General features: G+C 37.7%; 1 protein-coding gene across 4 annotated transcripts in view; it reads right to left on the bottom strand.

The window, feature by feature from the left end:
* Positions 1-1397: 1397 nt before the first annotated feature.
* Positions 1398-20750, bottom strand: part of LOC125396005 (sulfotransferase 2A1-like) — a 39567-nt gene continuing 20214 nt past the window's right edge. The window contains exons 4-7 of one of the 4 annotated variants that reach the window (XR_015738550.1): positions 18662-18756; positions 6392-6569; positions 2513-2620; positions 1398-2202 (exon numbers count right to left, since the gene is read on the bottom strand). Coding sequence is in view for 3 of the 4 variants with exons in the window: in XM_087908917.1 (XP_087765043.1) it covers positions 4325-4389; positions 6392-6569; positions 18662-18756 (338 nt within the window). In the remaining variant the exon portion in view is untranslated. Of the gene's footprint in view, positions 2203-2512; positions 2621-2640; positions 4390-5289; positions 6570-18661; positions 18757-20750 lie in introns of those variants that run through there. The other 3 variants (XM_087908927.1, XM_087908917.1, XM_087908923.1) reach the window with 3 other exon arrangements.

Genomic DNA, 20750 nt, shown 5'->3' with positions numbered 1-20750 from the left:
TCTCTCTCTCTCTCTCTCTCTCTCTCTCTCTCTCTCTCTCTCTTCCCCTCTGTCTCTTTCTCTCTCTCCCTCTCCCTCTCTGCTATCCTTTGTCTCCAGACTAATACCATATTGCAACTACCAGAAAAGCAGGTATTAAGTTGGAAAGGTACAAGTAAGAAAGGAATTTTCTTCTAAATTTCTTAACTTTACCTTCTTTCTCTAATCTATTTCTGTAACATTTGATTTTCAATCACTTGAAGACTGCAAACTACTCCAAACTGAAACCATCTAGCCAGAGACTTGCTGAAAACTAATGCAAACTAGATGATTCTGATGAAAATTCAAACTGTCCTGAGCCTCCTGCATGAACCAGAATTTTCAGACAGTTCCAAATCTGTTTGCACTTTGCTAGCCCTAGGTGGTAATTGAGATCCTGAAAAGAAAGCAAAAGAGATGGCACACAGCCAGCTCTTCTCTTCTTCCTCCTAATCATTGATTAACATTCCAACCTTCTCAGGTGCTGACAACCTTATCCTAATTTCAGCTAAACAATAGTTACAGAAGAAATTCCAATGGCACTTATCAAAAAAAATAGCTGGTATATCAGGCCAAATGATATAGACTTAGGACAAATAGCTAGCTGTGTAGCCAATAAACATACCAAAGTGCATTCTGGCCTCAAGTCTTTGGAAAAGTAAAGGTTACAGATTCCAAAGGGCTATTCAGTGTCCTGTCTCCTTTCAACTCTTCTTACCCAGATACCTACTCTAAATACCTCCTGACCATAGGCTTCCTTTCCCCAACTTTTGATTCCTTTATAACCCTGACAATCTTTTGACTCTCTAGGTCATCTTAGCGATTCTCTCTTGTCCAACTTCCTTTCTGTTGGTACTCCTTTCTTGATCCCCAAATCATGACCTGGTCAATTCTTCTACCAGTCTATTCCTTTCTCTCCATGGTCTAGACACTTTCAGATGTATTCTTCATCATATATACCAGGGAAACCTTCCCTGTATTTTTACATGTATTTTTTGGATGTATTCTTCATCATATATACCAGGGAAACCTTCCCCTTAACTATAAATATAGTTAAACAAAATTGGAACATTCTCACATCTGCATATTCAGATTTCAATATAAGTGTGACTATGTGACATACATGCATAGGGGAACTGTGTAGGAAAAGAAAGTACTAACAGGAGAAAAAACACAGGACTAGGAAGTAGAGGAACAGTACTGAATAAATTACAATGATGTGCATATATCTAAGTTTTATATTGAAACCCATAATTTTAAACATCCACTAAAAAAAGAAGAAAAAAGAAATCTCAGGTATAATATCCTGAGCACAAATGTAAGTTTAAAAATGTCTTCCACCATAGGCTATTTGAATGAGGTTTCAAACTCTCTATAAATACAATTCATAAATACAGTTATTTATTCCTTTTGCCCAAATGTCACAGAGTAAAATATATAGTTTCTTGCAGTGCTTTTATGTGTTTTGAATTATTACAAGGATTGTTTTTGTTTTTTTGTATACATAATAGATAAATATTTTTTATTTATTTTTTTTCAAATTTTATTAAATTATAAAAGTTTCCATTTCCGCCCCTCCTCCCAACACCCTCCCACTCCCCCCACTCCCTCTCCTCCTCCCTCTCCATCCCTAAGAGTAGTCAGGGTTTCCTGCCCTGTGGGAAGTTCAAGTTCCTACCCCCTCCCTCCAGGTCCAGGGAAGGTGAGAATCCAAACAGACTAGATCGCCAAAATCCAGTATATGCAGAGGAAGCAAGTCCCAGTGTCATTGTCAATGGCTTTTCAGAAAGGCCCCGGGCCAGCCACATTCAGAGAATCCAGCCACATTCAGAGAATCTGGTTGGATCACATCCTCGTTCAGTCCCAGTCCAACTGGCCTTGGTGAACTCTCATTATATCAGTCCCCTTGTATCAGTGGGTGCTTGCATCCCTCGCAGTCCTGATTTCTTTTTTCATTTTCTTCCTCCTTCTGCTCCTCATTTGGACCTTGGAGGGCTCAGTCCGGTGCTCCAATGTGGGTCTCCATCTGTATCGCCATACAACGTCGGATGAAGGTTTCCTCTGCTCTTACCTTCTTTGCTCACGTTCTCTTTCCTTCTGCCTTTCATTTGGACCTAGGGAGCTAGGTCCAGTGTTCCAACGTGGGTCTCCGCCTCCATCTCCATCCATCGCCAGATGAGGGTTCTATGGTGATATGCAAAATATTCATCAGTATAGTTGTGGGCCAAGGCCGATTCAGGCACCCTCTCCTCTGTCCAGAGAACAATCTGGGGATCTCTCCTTGGACCTGGGATCCCCTTTATAATCAAGTATCTTGTAAACCCTAAACTGAGTCCCTTAGTTGAGGTATATACTTCCCTGATCCCATATCCATCCTTCCTCCCTTCCCCCCATCCCAGTCCCCCGATCTTTCCCCATTCCTCCCCTACTCCCTTCTCTCTAACCCTCTACCCTTCCAACAGCCACTCCCACCCCCCCATGCACCCGAGGTTACCTGGCACTCTTGTCTATTTCCAATCTCCAGGAGGAGAGCTACATGATTTTCATCAGGTTCACCTTCTTATTTAGCTTCTCTAGGATCACGAATAATAGGCTCAAAGACCTTTAATTATGATTAGAATCCACTTATGAGTGAATACATACCATATTCCTCTTTTTAGGTCTGGCTTACCTCACTCAGTAAAGCATTTTCTATGTCCATCCATTTGCATGCAAAATTCAAGATGTCATTGTTTTTTACTGCTGAGTAAAACTCTAATGTGTATATGTTCCACACTTTTTTAACCATTCTTCTATTGAGGGGTACCTAGGTTGTTTCCATGTTCTGGCTATTACAAATAGTGCTGCTATGAGCATAGTTGAACAAATGTTTTTGTAGTATGTTAGGGCATCTCTTGGGTATATTCCCAAGAGTGGAATTGCTGGGTCCTGAGGGAGGTTGACTCCCAGTTTCCTGAGAAACCGCCACACTGATTTCCACAGTGGCTGCACAAGTTTGCATTCCCACCAACAATGGATGAGTGTTCCCCTCATTCCACATCCTCTCCAGCATAGGCTATCATTGGTGTTTTTGTGTTTGGCTATTCTGACAGGTGTAAGATGATATCTCATAGTTGTTTTGATTTGCATTTCCCTGATCGCTAAGGAGGTTGAGCATGACCTTAAGTGTCTTCTGGCCATTCGAAGTTCATCTGTTGTGAATTCTCTGTTCAGTTCAGTACCCCATTTTTTAATTGGGTTAATTAGAGTTTTAGTGTCTAGTTTCTTGAGTTCTTTGTATATTTTGGAGATCAGGCCTTTGTCTGATGAGGGGTTGGTGAAGATCTTCTCCCAGTCAGAAGGTAGTCTTTTACAGAGCAACAGTATTGAAAACAGCTTGGTATTGGCATAAGAACAGAGAAGTCGACATATGGAATCGAATAGAAGACCCGGGTATTAACCCACAAACTTATGAACACCTGATTTTCAACAAGGGAGCTAAAGCTATACAATGGAAGAAGGATAGCATCTTTAACAAATGGTGCTGGCATAACTGGATGTCAACCTGTAGAAGAGTGAAAATAGATCCATATCTATCACCATGCACAAAACTCAGGTCCAAATGGATTAAAGACATCAACATTAATCCGACCACTTTGAACCTGATAGAAGAGAAAGTGGGAAGTAGTCTACAAGACATAGGCACAGGAGACAACTTCCTAAGCAGAACCCCAGGAGCGCAGACAATAAGAGAAACAATAAATAAATGGGACCTACTGAAACTGAGAAGCTTCTGAAAAACAAAGGACACTGTCAGTAAGACAAAAAGGCTACCTTCTGACTGGGAGAAGATCTTCACAAACCCCTCATCAGACAAAGGTCTGATCTCCAAAATATACAAAGAACTCAAGAAACTAGACACTAAAACTCTAATTAACCCAATTAAAAAATGGGGTGCTGATCTGAACAAAGAATTCTCAACAGAAGAACTCTGAATGGCCAAAAGACACTTAAGGTCATGCTCAGCCTCCTTAGCCATCAGGGTATCTCATAGTTGTTTTGATTTTCATTTCCCTGATTTAATGATTTTGAGAACTTATTACCATGGGAACAGCCCTGATGAGAAACCGCCACACTGATTTCCACAGTGGCTGCACAAGTTTGCATTCCCACCAACAATGGATGAGTGTTCCCCTCATTCCACATCCTCTCCAGCATAGGCTATCATTGGTGTTTTTGTGTTTGGCTATTCTGACAGGTGTAAGATGATATCTCATAGTTGTTTTGATTTGCATTTCCCTGATCGCTAAGGAGGTTGAGCATGACCTTAAGTGTCTTCTGGCCATTCGAAGTTCATCTGTTGTGAATTCTTCACCAGTTTCTCATTTGGACCTAGGGAGTTAAGTCCAGTGTTCCAATGAGAAACTTCACCATTTTTATCCCTCATTACTTCACTGTGTATTTTTCTAGACAGAGTGCTGGAATAACTAATAACTTTCACTGATGTTCTCAGAATACAATAATGTGAGGCACAGAAGACAGAAGAACTAGGGAGAATCCTACTATTTTCAAGCGAAAACAAAGGCCAGGAAAGCTCTGGACAAAATATATTGTGAGGAAATGAGCCACAACCTGGATCTGGAGGGAGGGGGAGGAACTTGGACTTCCAGCAGGGCAGGAGGTCCTGACTGCTCTTGGGACTGGAGAGGGAGGAGGGGAGGGAATGGGGGCAGTGGGAGGGTATTGGGAGGAGGGGAGGAAGTGGAAATTTTTTATAAATGAATGAATGAATGAATAATAATAATAAAAACTGATGAAGTTTGTCCAAGGACATTGCCTCTCACATGCCTTGATTGTGAAAATGTCTTTATAAATCTTCTGTCAACAAAAGTAACTCAACAAGATGAACATCTCTCTTTTCTGGTATTTCTGTAGTATCTAAATATGGAATAATAATGATCAAAATTGCTTTCGAAAATAAACTAAAATCCTACTGTTTTCTCATCCTGGAAGAATGTACCTGGAAAGAGGAAATGACTACTATCCTCATGGAATTGTATTCTAAATTGTACTGCATCGGCTCCAGTGTGTCTCTGACAACACTTTTACTTGTCACTTTTTCTCTATATAACATGCTAATTCCTTCTTTTAGCATTTCATTACTGTCTTTTATGTAAACATACTTTTTTACTTTTGCCAAATTCTGATTCATTGAAGGAAATCCAAGAATATACAATTTTCTCTTTAGTTGAGGCCTTAAATTATAGTAAAGACAACTCTATCTCCACAGAGTTTGGATCAGAGAATCTGAGTTTATTTGTCAACAGCAGGGAATTCTCCCTGATGCCTAAGTCCTTAGTGTATAGATGGTCATATTCTTGAAGTATAATGTATGTGTGCTCAACTCTGCCTTCAAACATCCTCCTGATAGGATACAAGAGTGTTGGATTAAATGCAATTTGCTAACCACTCTAAATTACTTATCTATATGTCTATTCCTGATGTTGTTATATTCTAGTATCTGTTCCTTACTCTCTAAGCTGGAGAAGAACTAAAGGTTAAGGATGAACCATTTCAATTATTGGAAGAAGAAAACTGAACCCATTTCTCTCTGTTTCCTGCATCTCTACCCAAGTTGTTAACTCACCTCAAAGATCTGACAACTCACTCATTTCTTCTTCAACCCCAAGTTCCATAACACCAATGATTTGTTAATGTGGTATATATAAGACTCAGGTGTGATTCACTCTGCCAAAATTATGTCTAAATTTTATAGCAATAAAACTACACCCACAATCCCAGATTATAGAGGTACCACAGACATAGAGAAGATGCATATTGCCATTCTTGCAGGGACAATTCAGAACGAACTGAGTAGCCCTGATCCTGAAACAACTCAAATTTAGGTTGGAAAATACCATCGTATTGTAGCAGTGGTGAATAATTTCCTTCGTCTTTATGAGGTCTATACTCAGATTTCTTTAAGTCAGCAATCTTGACATATTTTAACATCTTTTCAAGCCATTAATTGAAACAATTTCTATGATTATCATCCATGATATCTCTTTGGTCCCATGCATTAGACATTTTCTTTAGAGTTGAGGTCTAAGATACAGGAAGCCTTGTAAAGCCTCATTGCAATATGCCTACTTCTTTGCTTGTTATTATTGGTATTGGGCACAACCACCTGAATTCCAAGGTGCTCTTCCAGAACAAATTATTTCTTTTCAGAGTTCCTGAAGCCCACATCATCACCATAGAAATATTCCCCAGTATGTTCTGTGAGAAAACATGATGTAAGGAGCAATGACTTCTGAAACATTCCCTACTTTTTGTTAAAATCTCTTTGGACAAACAAGCCCTCCAAGTGTTCTGACATAGAAAAGTTCTTTACCTTTTCTCAAGAGTTTCAAACCATTAGTAACCACATCTTTTGGGATGAGACTATGATTGAACATGTTATTTTCATTCATGGCTTGGAAGGAGCTGTGCTTGACGACCAGATTCAGCTCTTCTGTCTCTAATTTCTTTCCTAGGAAGTCACAGATCTTCTCTATGGTTTTCCTTGTATCCTAAAATAAAAAAACAGAAATGAGGGTAGTAAATAGAATGTTCTGAGTGACTGAATACAGAGAAGGGAATTACAGATGGATTTTGAAATGTGGGGCATGAAGAAAGAAATGGCACCATGATATGTGAAAGCACTGAGAAGGGAAATGTAAGAAGATATTTAAAGTGTGTAGGAGTCACACATAGCATCTGTATATGGAGTAGATTCCAATGTGGCTGATCTCTGGCCCTAAAAGTCAGAGGCTAGAATCTATTTTAGGTAAGAGATTAATATTAGAGACAGAGTCTAAAATAACTGAGGTTGTTCTCAAACTTACTTTGTAATGGATGAATACCTTAAACATGCTCCTGTTTCAATCTCTGTAGTGCTGTGTTCACAGGTTTGTGCCAATACACCTACTAAATGCACTAGGGTTTTTCTTCTTGTGATGGGGTCTTACTATGGAGCCCTGTCTAGTGGTATGGAAGTTACTACGGAGACCAGAGTGACTTTAAGTTTAAAGGGGTCATAGATCTATTATCTGGCTTTGCTTTCTAAGTGCTATAGTTAAAAGTGTGTACCACCATATGTAGATGGAGGCTGCTCATTTGATCTCAACCATCCAGACTGAAAGAAATCACATGGAAACTGTATTAATTAAAACACTGCTTGGCCAATCACTTAAGCATTTTGCTAGCTACCACTTACACCTTAAATAAACAAATTTCTATTAATCTGTGCAATGCTACATGGTTGTAGCCTAATGGTAAGTTTCTTTCTTGCATTCAGCATCTGTGTCCTTCAGTGTTTACATGGTTTCTCTCTGACTCTGACAATTTTCTCCCTATATCTCTGTTCAGAGTTCCCACCTGGCTTTATTCTGCTAAGTCATTGGATGAAAGCATCTTCTTTGCTATCCAATGGCAAAAAACATATTCACAGCATACACAGAGGAATGCTACCTCACCTCTCCTTTTCTGTCTAAATAAAAAGCTAGATTTTTAACTATAACATAGTAAAATTTCATATTAAAAACAGATCTCAAGCAGAAATTACAGTTATAATATTTATATCTCTATTATCTTTTATCAAAACTAAGGAATATTAATTATAGCTATTCTTCAACTCCATCAAAGACTTTAGAATATTACCTTAATATTAAGACTCCTTAATATTACCTAAGTTAACAGATAGTACTTGTGAACAACTTCCAAAACTCTTTGACAGAGAAAACTCACTGCCTTTACAGTCACCCAAAGTTCTTCTGCAGCATTGGGGCAATCTTCTTCAGCCTACAAACCCTAGTGTCTCACAGACTTTTCCATGAAACAGGAAATTTGAAAGACTCTTTTGGCTCTATTGTCAGTGTGTCCTACAGAATGTCTGGAAGACTCTTTCATGAAGCAGGAACACTGAAGGACTGTTTCACCTTCTTTAGGCAACTTTAGCAGTCATTTTTTTGTGTGTTGTACATGTCCAGTTCATACAGCATAACATCAACGAATCAAGGTAAGAGCAGTTTCTTGCCCACATGGCATCCTTGTCACAGTGAAGGCAAATTCCAGAATGAATTTGTTCAATGCCCATCGTCCTCTTGAAGAGATTGGTTATCACAGAAGCAGATGTGTTTTATTGTTATGAAAAGTCCTAAGTTCTTAAGCATTTTAAATGCCATATTCTGTTAGTCTTTGAAGGGTTTGAAAATAACTATCCACTTAAAATATATTTCTGTATATCTATAAAACCTAACATGACTACAAGCTTGACTATCATAGATGACAATCTTTTAGCCTATATTTCTTAATTATACTTATATTTTTAATGAGCTGTACAGTGCAATACTTTAATCAAGAACAGATATACATACATATATATATACATACACATGTACACACACACACATATATACATTAAATTTGTATCATTAAACCAAGATATATGCAAAAATATTCATTTCTATATCATATAAACAATATTTGTATTTATAAACAATATTTGATAATTTGGGCATAGTTCTCTTCAAACTGCTTCTTATTTTTGTTGGGTGAAATATTTGGGAAGGTGTTCACAGAGAACATTCAGTTGGTCTTGGTCCATCAAACAACATTTGCCTGGAATGAATCCACATGTTCTTATCCTCTATGGAAAGAAAAGCAGAACTTTTCCAAAGTAACACATCTTTCAACCCAAATGTTGAAGTCATGATACCTTTAAAATATATATGCTGATTTAGCACAGCAGTCTGCACAATCAAATGTCTCTCTGCAGTCAAAAAATTCAAATGAAACAAAATAATACACAAAATTCAGACTCTCTGCATATATTCCATCTTTATGAGGCTTATTTTTTATACCTTTAATTTATGATTGCCTGTACTCTCTGTCTTTAAAGACTTTGTTTTATTTTTGTAAATGATTTACTTATTTTTATAATTCTCTATACTCTTTTTCACATCTCTCTTAAGCCTATGCGCATTTATCCAACACTGTGACCCATTTAAAGACTTATTTTTGTCTGAATCTGTCATTATTGTATATCTGTCATTATTAATGACTAGTACTGCTTCTTCAAATGCAAAGTGGTAAGGCTATGACTAAGCTGCTTTGTATTTGGCTATGCCCATGCCAACTTATTGGAAACATATTCACTGCCTCTGTGAGTCATGTACACCAGTTTCAGGTATGTAGAATGTCAATGCCTTTCCATAAAGCAGTTTATATTATGATGCTCACTAACCCCATTTAAGTGGAGGACTTGCCAAAAGAGCTAGTATTTATGCTGCCATCACAAATAAGGATGTCACTATTTTTTATGCTGAGTCAGTAAGCCTTCTCTTAAAAGAAGTGTTGCAACCCTTTTAGCTTCCAACACATAGATCTCATTTGAAAAAAATATGCCAGCTACAAGTAGGCATGCATAACTTTGTTCTTTTGTGTCTAGAATTCCTTCCCAAGCTTTCTCACGTTTTATGTGGATGGAGTCAGATCCACCTTTGCGCACCAATATATAGTTAAAGGTTGTTCATACATGCCTAGCCACCCAGTTCCAAATATCTACACAGAAACAGTATTAATTAAAAGACTACTTGTCTAATCACTTACACATATTGCTATTTCATATATCTTAAATTAACCCTGATCTACTAATCTGTTTATTGCCACATGCTTGTGTTCTATCAGCAAGGTTCCATCCAGTGTCTGGTATCTCTCTCCTGCAATGGTTACATTACTTTTCACTGACTTTGCATACTCTCTTTCTATGACTCTGTTTGGAGTTCCCACCTGGGTTTGCTCTGTTAAACCATTGACTAAAATCAACTTCTTTATTAACTTTATTAACCTATGGCAATAAAACATATTCACAGCATACAGAGGGGAATGCCACATCAACCTTTGCCCAACCTGAAATGTATAAAGAGACTAACACAGATGTTTCTAGACAGTGACAAATGGGAATGAAGCCAATAGGCACAAAGAATTTGAGAGAACTTAATGCTTACACCATGCAATACTGTTTCCTAAGGGTAACTGAGAAGAACACAGATTTAGAATTCTTTCATAAAAAATATCTCCATAATTATTACTTGAGGTTACTTTTGGGAGATTTTATTTTGTTTTGAGTTATGATTTCATGCTATATCTCAGATGGGCACTACATTCACAGTCTTCCTGCTTCAGATACCCATAATATGACATTATAGCTGTGCACTGCCACTACAGGATTAATTGTAGGTGATGGGGGGGAAGGGAGGAAGGATGAATATGGGATCAGGGAAGAATATATTTTAACTAAGGGAGTCATTTTAGGGTTTACAGGAGACTTGATTATATATGGGATCCCAGGTCCAAGGAGAGATCCCCCAGATTGTTCTCTGGACAGAGGAGAGGGTGCCTGAATCGGCCGTGGCCCATAACCATACTGATGTATATTTTGCTTATCACCATAGATCCTTCATCTGGCGAAGGACGGCGATACAGTCGGAGACCCACATTGGAGCATCGGACTGAGCCCCCCGAGGTCCAAATGAGGAGCAGAAGGAGAAAGAACATGAAAAACGAAATCAGTACTGCGAGGGATGCTATCACCCACTGATACAAGGGAATGGATCTAATGAGAGTTTACCAAGGCCAGTTGGACTGGGACTGAACGAGGAGGTGATCTAACCAGATTCTCGGAATTTGGCCGGATTCTCTGACTGTGGCTGGCCCGAAGTCTTTCTGAAAAGCCATTGACTATGATACTGGGACCTGTTTCCTCTGCATATACTGGATTTTGGGGATCCAGTCTGTTTGGACACTCACCTTCCTGGACCTGGAGGGAGGGGGAGGGAACTGGAACTTCCCACAGGGCAGGAAACCCTGACTGCCCTAAGGGACGAAGAGGGAGGAGGAGAGGGAGTGGGGGGAGTGGGAGGGTGTTGGGAAGAGGGGCGGAAATGGAAACTTTTATAATTTAATAAAATTTACAAAAAAAAGAACATAGAATCTTGAAATACTGAAAACTTTGGTTTGAATATTAGGCCATTTTCTGGGGCCCTATATGTATTATTGACTCAAAATTTTTAATTATGTATTTTAGTCACGGATTTAGTTTATATTTCCTGGGAGAATAATTGATGATGCCAATAACAGAAAATAATATATTGAATGCTTGTAAGGAGACTTATGGATAACTGTCCAAAAGCAGAGACAGCTGAGTAAAGAAGCCTCCTGGGCAATATTGAATTTTATGATAAAAATAAAAAAGATTCTTTAAATGACAAATGAGCCTTTGGTTTTGCTATTTATATAGAAACTTTCTCTTCTTGGAAGATAACCTTAAGAGATCAACTTTTGAGAGATATTATTTGCCTGTTTTTAATACTCCTTAATATTTTTCATTTATAATAATTTTTCTGACTCCTGCAAGGGAAGAAGATAGGCTGACTGCAGATTTTTAACTTTCTCTGTGCTCCTCTAGAGACAATATCCCAGTTCTCTCCCCAGTTATGACACAGAAAATCTGTGGCAACCTCCTATATCTATACTGGATATCATAGATATTCTTCTAACCTCACTCCTCCAATTAATTGTACTACACTTTTACCCATCTTAAACTGGCCATTCCTGGAAATGCACAGACCACTCTTGTCAGGGAAGAGATGACATAACTATATATCTTCACATCCCCCTCATTCCCTTGAGTATCATGGATCTATATTATCCCCAGCTCTGCAGCAGAATACCTGCACTAATGACCCACATCTCTAGTTTATCTCACAGAAAACTCCCAACAACTCCTTCTCAAACTTACTGCTTTATCCAACATATCAACTCCATCAAACATTTTCTGTAAACCCACAGGCCAAGCTGGGCATGAAATCAGGTAAGATCAATGAAGATCTTTAGCTCTCCACTTACTCCTCCAAGCCCAGTTTCCTGGTATCATCCTTAGCTTTATGTAGAACCCCTGCTAGAGATTCCCTCAGCCAAAATGACACAGTCTCAAGAGAAAACACAGATCTTAAGCTTCATAATTCCTTCTCACTACTCATTACTTTGCCCTAGCCCTAAAATTCATAAGAAACTCTCTACAAAATGGCAGGCCAATCTAACCAGGAAAACAAGTAAGCTAACTTAAGAACTTGCCTCTCCCTTTATTCTTACAAGTCCAACCCTCAGTCTCATCAACAGCTTTATATCAAACTCTGTACTGTGATCTGTTTTTACTCACTGCCAGGTGACTACCTAAGCAATTCCAGTATGAAACTCTACACTTTTTCCTACTGTGGATGTTTGTATGCCCCCTCCTGTTACATGCACATTTATACGTGTCAGCTTTCTTACGTAACTATCAAGAAATACATTTAATCTAGAATATCCAGTGTTTGTGTTTATGAGTATTCCAGAAGAATTTATTAGCTGGCAACACACTGTCACCATACTTTGCAAATTACCCAATAAGAAAGTTAGAATCAACCTCACAAAGACAGAATCTGAAATCAACACCTAGAATTACAATTTTCCCAATCCCAGATACAGAGACATCATCCTAAAATGCCATCAATAACATCTAGGAGAGTATGTCTTCACTAGAGCCCATAAGCCCTACCACATCAGGTCCTGAGTATTCCAACATAGCTGAAGAAGGAAAGGACCTTAAAACAGCCTGTACAAAGATGATACTGGTACTTAAAGAAAAAATGAATACATCCAATAAGGAAATCTATGAACACATAAAAAGTGGAAGGAAGTGAATAAAAACATTTAAAATCTGAAAGTGAAAATACAATCAATAACAACAAACCAAATTTCAGGAAATATATCAAAGAAAACTTTAGGAACTTGAACAGGAACCTTAGTACAGAGCTTTGTGACCAGAATACAAGAGAATAAGGAGTATTTCTCAGCTAATGAGGATTAAATAGAAGAAATGGATATATGTATCAACGAAAATTTTAAATCTAAAAAAGCTCCTGTAACAAAACATTCAGTATATCTGGAACATTATGAAAATGCCAAGTCTAATAATAGGATTGAGTCAGAAGAAGAATAATCCAAGTCAAAATCAAAGAAAATATTTCAACCAATTTACAGAAGACCAATTCCCTAACCTAAAGAAGGAGATACCTATCAAAGTAAAAGAAGCATACAAGGAGACTGAATGGGGAAAGAAAGTCTCCTCAACAAATAATAATTATAAAATAATTTTAAAACAGATGAAAGTTATGTTTGAATATGTAAGGATTGTAATGGGAGGATGAAGTCAGAAGGGGGAGAGGAGAGAGACTCAAGGGAGAAATAGGGGGAGAGACAATTAAAATTAGGGACATTTCTGTTTTCTGTCCCCAGCAGGAGAAATGGAGGGACAGACAGACAGTTGCACATACAGAAGGGAGTGGAAGATGAGGACTAGGAAAGGAGAGCAGGGGAGAGCATAGGAGAGGAGGTCACGTGAGAGGAGAGGAAAGAGAGAAGGGGAGAGGGAAGAAGAGGTGATGAAAGAGAAAAAGAGAGGAGAGAAAAGGAGAGGAGAGGAAAGGAGAGAAGATGGGAGAGAAGGAGGAGGAGGAGCAGGAGGAAGAGGAGGAGGAGGAGGAAGAGAGAGAGAGAGAGAGAGAGAGAGAGAGAGAGAGAGAGAGAGAGAGCCCTTGAGAGCCCAACTCAGTGGGAGGAACTGAAGCAGAATGAGAAACTCACTCAGCTCAGGAATGACTGCTCCAGTGCAGCTAATTGAGCATGGGTCTCCAGTTTCCTGTGTGTACCTGGATGTGCAACACTGTAGCAACTTGTCCAATACTGCTTGTGCCTCATTAACAATGCTGCTCTGTTGTGCACAAAAATCTTACTCCTCTTGGGCTAAATTAAAATTTAATAAAGCACCAGGTTGTCACAGAACTAACAAGCCACTGGCAACTGTTTAATTACAACAAACTAGAAGAGACATCATTAGATAGAGGAGCTTCAGAGGAAGACATGAAGCTGCTAGCAGCCTAGCATGAAATACAGATTTTATAGGAAAAGAATGAGCTCTTGTATAGAAACACACACACACACACACACACACACACACACACACACACACACGCACACACACACAACCAGCAGGTTCCAGTGACTAGAGTCCTGAGCTGGATTCTCCATCCTTCACCCAGGCCTGTTTGTTAAGTTGTCGTGGGATCTCCTTCAAGATACAGAGCTAGTATACAATTTTCAATATCCAAACAGTGTTATTCAGGTCACAAAGCCAAGGGGTTGTATTGAAAGAAAACAAACTAGAATAGTGAGCTCCTATTGTGTAGAGTGAGCTGCCTGGCATGGTATTATGCAAAGGGTGATTTGGAGGAAAACAGAATATGGCTCATAAAACAGACTCCCCCACTTCCTCCCCAATCATCCATCAACTGCCAGTTGCATCTCAGCTAGGGGCAGGGCCTCTGGAGTCCCTGCCCACTCTATGTCAGAGCGTTGATTGGATCTTATGTCAGCGACCATAACCAATGTGGGTTCATAAGCCCAATGATCCTGTCTTGTCAAGGAAACATTATTCTCAGTGCTCCTCCCCAACCTCTGATTCTTATCGTCTTCCTGCCCTCTCTCTCATGGTGTTCCCAGAAGTCAGCTGCCCAGATTTATAGGATTATACTGGTCATTTCTCAAGACTGCATGAAGCATCATTTGGAATGAAGAGTCCCTGGCTTTGGCCTCTTCAGAAGAGCACCCCTCAAAAAAAAAAAAGAAAGAAAGAAAGAAAGAAAGAAAACTCCTTTTATCCTTATCTTTAACACATCCCTCTCTAGTAGGAGGTAAAAGTTTATGTTTGTTTATGCTTGAGTTTGTTTTAGTTTGCCCTGTTTATGTAGGACCCTTAAAATGCACAAAAAATAAAAAAATTAGGGACATTTAAGAAAACATATGCCACCCAATCATCTAGAAATATTTTAAAACATATACACCCATATGTACATCCAAAGGCAATCTAAGTAATTGAACATAATAATTGTGGAGATGTTGTCCCAAATGGGCATCCAGTGTCACAAAAGTACTGAGTTTGTGTTACATATAATTGAATTGTTGGTCAAAGTAATCTTATGTGGACACATAAACAACAGAGCTGGTGGGTTGCTATCCACAAACTGACAGCAATGCCTGGTTGCTGAAGAAAACACCTTTATAACTCATTGAACATGGAGTTACTGGGCTGCTGGCTACATCGAGCTTTCACCCCTAAATTCCAGCATGTTTCTTACAGGAAGGTACTCTGCTTGCTATTAAAAGAGAAATGTTAGCATGAAGCCAGTCACTAATCACTTGATCTCCAATAGTGTCTTACCTACCTACAAGATATGCCAGAGCAATCATGGCACAAAGCCATGGGAATATCCATGGATATTCAAGGGAATATCCAGCCAATAACTGACTATAGTTAAGACCTACTCCATGAGACAGAACCCATATCTGGCATTGATTTGGTTTCCAGAGACTAAAATATCCTGGGAACCCAGGAAAAAACGAAATAATACTGGTCTAAAAAAGAAGTGACAAAATTAATCCTAATGTTATTCTGCTATGTTCAGATTAGTGTATTGTTCAGCTATCATCAAAGAAGGTTTCTCCCAAATCAGTTGGAAACAAATATAGAGATCCACAGGCAGATAACACATTAGAGTGAAGTACTTCTGAGAGATCAGCTCTAAATGGTATGTCTCTACCAAAGCTCTCACTTTAGAATTCAGAGAACTCTTCAGGAGAAGAAAGAGTGTAAGAGAACAAGAGGATGGGGGACACCAAAAAACAAGGCCCTCATATGAACTCACAGACTGTAGCGCATGAATAATGTGCCAAACATTCTGTATAAATTCACTACTGATATGCTAAGGCTTCTAATTAAGTGAATGTATGAAGTCCCTGAAATTGTGAACATGCGGGTCTCTGTTTGTACCTTCTTCTTTGCTCTTTTCCTTCTGTTGGTTTGTCTTGTCCAACCTTGAGGTAATAATACTGTTTCTTCATATCATATTTTACCTTGTTATATTTTTTAAAAAATGAATGGATGAATTAACTAATTAATAAAAATCTTATCACTAAAATAAATGTTAACAACTAAACTCTCATTGATACCTGCTGTGGGAGGAAAAATCATTTTTCTCTAATACAGTGTCATTGGATACATCAATCATTCAAAGACAGTCTAGATGTTAACAAGCAATTGACCAACATATAATAGACTCCATAGTCTTCTTCATTTAGAGGTGTCTGGGGGTGAGGTGTGTGATGCGCTTTTATTTTGTTTCAGTTTGATGTTTTCATTTTTTTGGTATTGTTTTGTTTTGTTTCCTTTTGGGAGAATATAGTTTTACTGGGTTCTTACTTTCTTGAGAAAGAATTTAAAATTGGTTGGTTAATAAGGGGGAGAAGATTTGAAATGAATATTATCAAACTATGTTTACATTTAAAAATATTTTCAATTATAAAAATATATTAAGAAAAATCAAAACAAAACCAAAGAAGTTACAGCTAACAGTAGCCTTTGTCATCACCAGAGTCTACCTCTGTAAGTAAACACTGGCTGGAAGACTGCTTTTCCTCCTCAACTGTAACAGGAGGAACAGGCTGCTTGTCATCCCAGCCATCCAGCTATCTTACACCCGAAATAACCACATAGAAACTGTATTAATTTAAATACTGCCTAGCCCATTAGCTCTAACTTTTTATTGGCTTATTCTTACATCATAATTTAATTCATTTCTATTAATCTGTGTATTGCCATGTGACTGTGGCTTACCAGCAAGATTCTAACCAGCGTCTGTCTCAGGCAGGAGATCCATGAAGTCTGCCACTCTGCCTTTCTTCCCAGAATTCAGTTCTGTCTACTCTTCTTAAGTTTTGTCCTATCAACTAGGCCAAGGCAGTTTCTTTATTCATTATCCAATGAAAGCAACAAACAGAAGAAACTCCTACACCATTTCCCCTTTTCTTTTTAAACAAAAAGGAATGCTTTAACTTTAACATAGTAAAATTACATATAACAAAACTTATTAAGCAAGAATTATAGTTATAATATTTATATCTATTTTATCTTATATCATAACAAAGGAAAGCTATAACTATCTATTTTAACTCTATTAAAGATCATATATATATACACACACACACACATATATATATATATATGTATATATATAGTCTTTCTTCCCAGAATTCAGTTCTGCCTACTCTTCCTAAGTTTTGTCCTATCAACTAGGCCAAGACAGTTTCTTTATTCATTATCCAATGAAAGCAACAAACAGAAGAAACTCCTACACCATTTCCCCTTTTCTGTTTAGACAAAAAGGGAGGCTTTAACTTTAACATAATAAAATTACACATAACAAAACTTATTAAGCAAGAATTATAGTCATAATATTTATATCTATTTTATCTTATATCATAACAAAGGAAAGCTATAACTATCTATTTTTAACTCTATTAAAGATCATATATATATATATATATAGCAGCCTAATGATGGTCAAGTGTTTTCTCTGGCAGACTTCATGCTCAGTGTAATTTTTTCTTGTTCAGTAAAATATTCCATTGATATCTTTATCTGTGATATGCAAATGATGGCTACCTGCTACCTATAACTTTCAAACTATTTAAACATCTAAGTCACTGATCAAATCAGAATTTTTTATGTTTAATAAAAAATAATTTAATAATGACTAAATCATTAGAAGTATATTTTTTAACTAAGGGAAAATAAAATGCACAAATGTACGTAACATTGCTTTTTCTAATTGTCTTTAAAACAGTATTCTTTTTATACTTGGTAGACCTCAAATCAACCATAAAACCAATGATGATCTAGATCCCCTGAAACTATCTATCTCCTAATGCTATGCTTAGAAACATGTGACATTCTCCAAGATTTTTAATTTTCAAGATAAGATACATTTGAGCACACACATAGTATTTATACATATTTAAACTTCAATGTGACATTTTAATTTAATGAGACCTTCAATGGTTAGTTAGTGGTATGGCCTATCAATCTACTCAGCATATATCCTTACTTAATGTCAAAACATTTTGGATATTCTATGCTAAGACTTTTGAAATCTCTAGTGTATTCTCTCCAACCATACAGAACCCTCTATACTCTAGAGCACAGGACACAATCCTCCCTGACTCTTCTTACCCTGTATATACCTGGTCAAATTTATGTATCACCCAATGTGTTCATTTGTCTACAGCACTTGTCCTCTTCTAGGTTTGACATATAGATTTCACCTCTTTGTCCCTCTTTTCACAGTCAACAGGAGATGACATATATTTGGGCATAATGAAATGACACTGCTTTACTGGGTTTTCAGGTGTATCAAATGTGTTGCACAGACAGAATTTAAAACTTGTAGTGCAAGTGTGAGATACCCCACCCTACCTCAGGGTGAAGTAGGGTAAAGAAGATGTGGGTGATGGACAAGGAGGCTAGAGAGAAAATACCAGATTCAGATAAATAGAAGAGGTAGGGCATGATATTACTTTTATTGATGCTTTATGAAACTAACACTGACATGGAGATACTGAAGAATGTGGAGCACTCCATGGGGTGAGTTTTAGAGAGACTTGTGGTTGCTGTAAGAATGATGGTTACCTGTTTCATCTCTTCATAGCTCAGTAGCAGGAAATTCTCCCTTTCTCTCATGGACAACCAGTCACGGGTGTGTTCAAACCATGATCCATATACCACTGTGTAAAGGGATGAGAAAACTGTTAATTACAAATAAATAAAAGCGACATGTTCCTGAAATTCTTCATTTTTCTAGAAAGGAAAAACAGCTTTACTAAAAGCACTAAAGCCATTATTTCAGTATTCAATATGACATTTCGCACATACACACACACACACACACACACACACACAGAGAGAGAGAGAGAGAGAGAGAGAGAACTAAGTTTATTAGTAATCTCATCTGCTTACAGCTTTACCTTTGATTCCATGTGGAGACATCCTCCTGGTGGGCAGAAATGAGAGAGGCATGTGTTTGGGAAAAACAGTTATACCGATTCAGTAATCCAGAGGGGACTTGGCATTACCAGGCTTGTACTTTTTATTAACATCATGCCATGAACACTCTTAATCATTTCTGAGGGAGATTTCCTCCCATTGGCTTCCAACTCTAAGGTTTCACCACTTCTCAGTAGTGACGCCTCAACACCTAAACTTACAAAATAAGACAACCTAGAGCCCTTCCAGGCATCACCTTATGCTTTCACACCAGAGCTTAATTTATATTCCTAGGGCTACTTTGATGAGTTCTCAACAATTCCTGGTCTAGTGTGCTCTCCCCATCTCAGCATCCATTGAACACTAGCATTGTGCATTGTTTACCATTATCTGAAGAAATAACTAAATCTGAAAAGAAGAGAATATAAAACATAAGTCATGGTCAGACAAGTAGGATACACAAATTCAAGGAATCTAATATGTGAACGGAATCTGGAGGCAAATATTATAAAGAAAAGTTGTAGCCTGAAAGTGAGTTGAATATTGTATGGCAGAATTAAGTCACTTAAAATAATTGAAAGCTGGGTTCAGCAGAAAGCATTTATCTTGTATATGTGAGGACCTGAGTTTGTACCGCCAGAAACCATTCAAACATTGATATTTTTTGTGACCTGAGTACTCCTACTAGGACAAGGGAGGTGGAGACAGGAGAATGCACAGAAGCTTTAGACCAGTTAATCTGGTGCACACAGTGATGAACAAGAATAAAGGGATTTTGTCTCAAACAATTTAGAAATTAAGGCTCAACATCTGATTTTTTTTTTGCCTTCCACACTCAAGCACTGGCACAAGAACAGCCACATTCACATTTTTGTATCCACACTATAATATTCATACATGCGTACATACATCAAAAGAAAACTTAAAACCATCTCAAATGTGATAGAACTTGTCTGTAATAAACCAAAACTCAGGAGGTAGAGATAGGAGAGGGCCAGAGGTTCAATATCATTTTCAATTACGTAGTTAATTTGGGGACAACCTGGTATACAACAGATCCTCTCTGAAAACAAGCAAAAAGCCAAAACTATGTTAGTGAGAGCACCAAATATAAACCAATGACATATATGTTGCTCATAATTAACAGTGGTTCTGTCTGCAAATTATTTTAAAATATATGTCTTTGTTTCGAGGCAAGGATTTCAAATGGTATGTCTTTAAGGCTGCTTCGGTTTTGTTATGAAGACAATATTAGCTTTGATACACTTGAATCAATCCCATGAATGTTGTGATAGCAGGCACATACAATCCTACTTATCCTGGATTTTTCATTATTTTGTTATCATTTAATTGATACTTACCAAGTTATGAGACATAGTGGTTCTATCAAATAATAAATGACCATAAAATCTGAGTATTAGTGGGGCATAATTCTCAATAAACAGACAACTAAGTACATCCCATCTGGTGTAGTATGCTATGAAGACAAAAAATTCAATGATAGAGATAAGAAGAGTGGTATCTTATATGATTTTGTAAAAAGATGATCCCTATCAATACAACAACATATTAACTGAAATAAAATGATGGTGTGAATCAAGGTTGTATGATATCATAAATAATCCCATCAATGAACAGAGCAAAAGGAATAAGTCATCTGGTACAGTGAGAGATGTTGTGTAGGAAAAGGAGAGGGAGTGGGAAATGGAAACAGGGAGCGAGAAAGAGAGAAGGG

Source organism: Myodes glareolus, chromosome 1 (assembly GCF_982192425.1).
Source record: "Myodes glareolus chromosome 1, mMyoGla1.1, whole genome shotgun sequence".
NCBI classification, from domain to species: domain Eukaryota; kingdom Metazoa; phylum Chordata; class Mammalia; order Rodentia; family Cricetidae; genus Myodes; species Myodes glareolus.
This window is presented reverse-complemented; position numbering and strand designations above follow the sequence as displayed.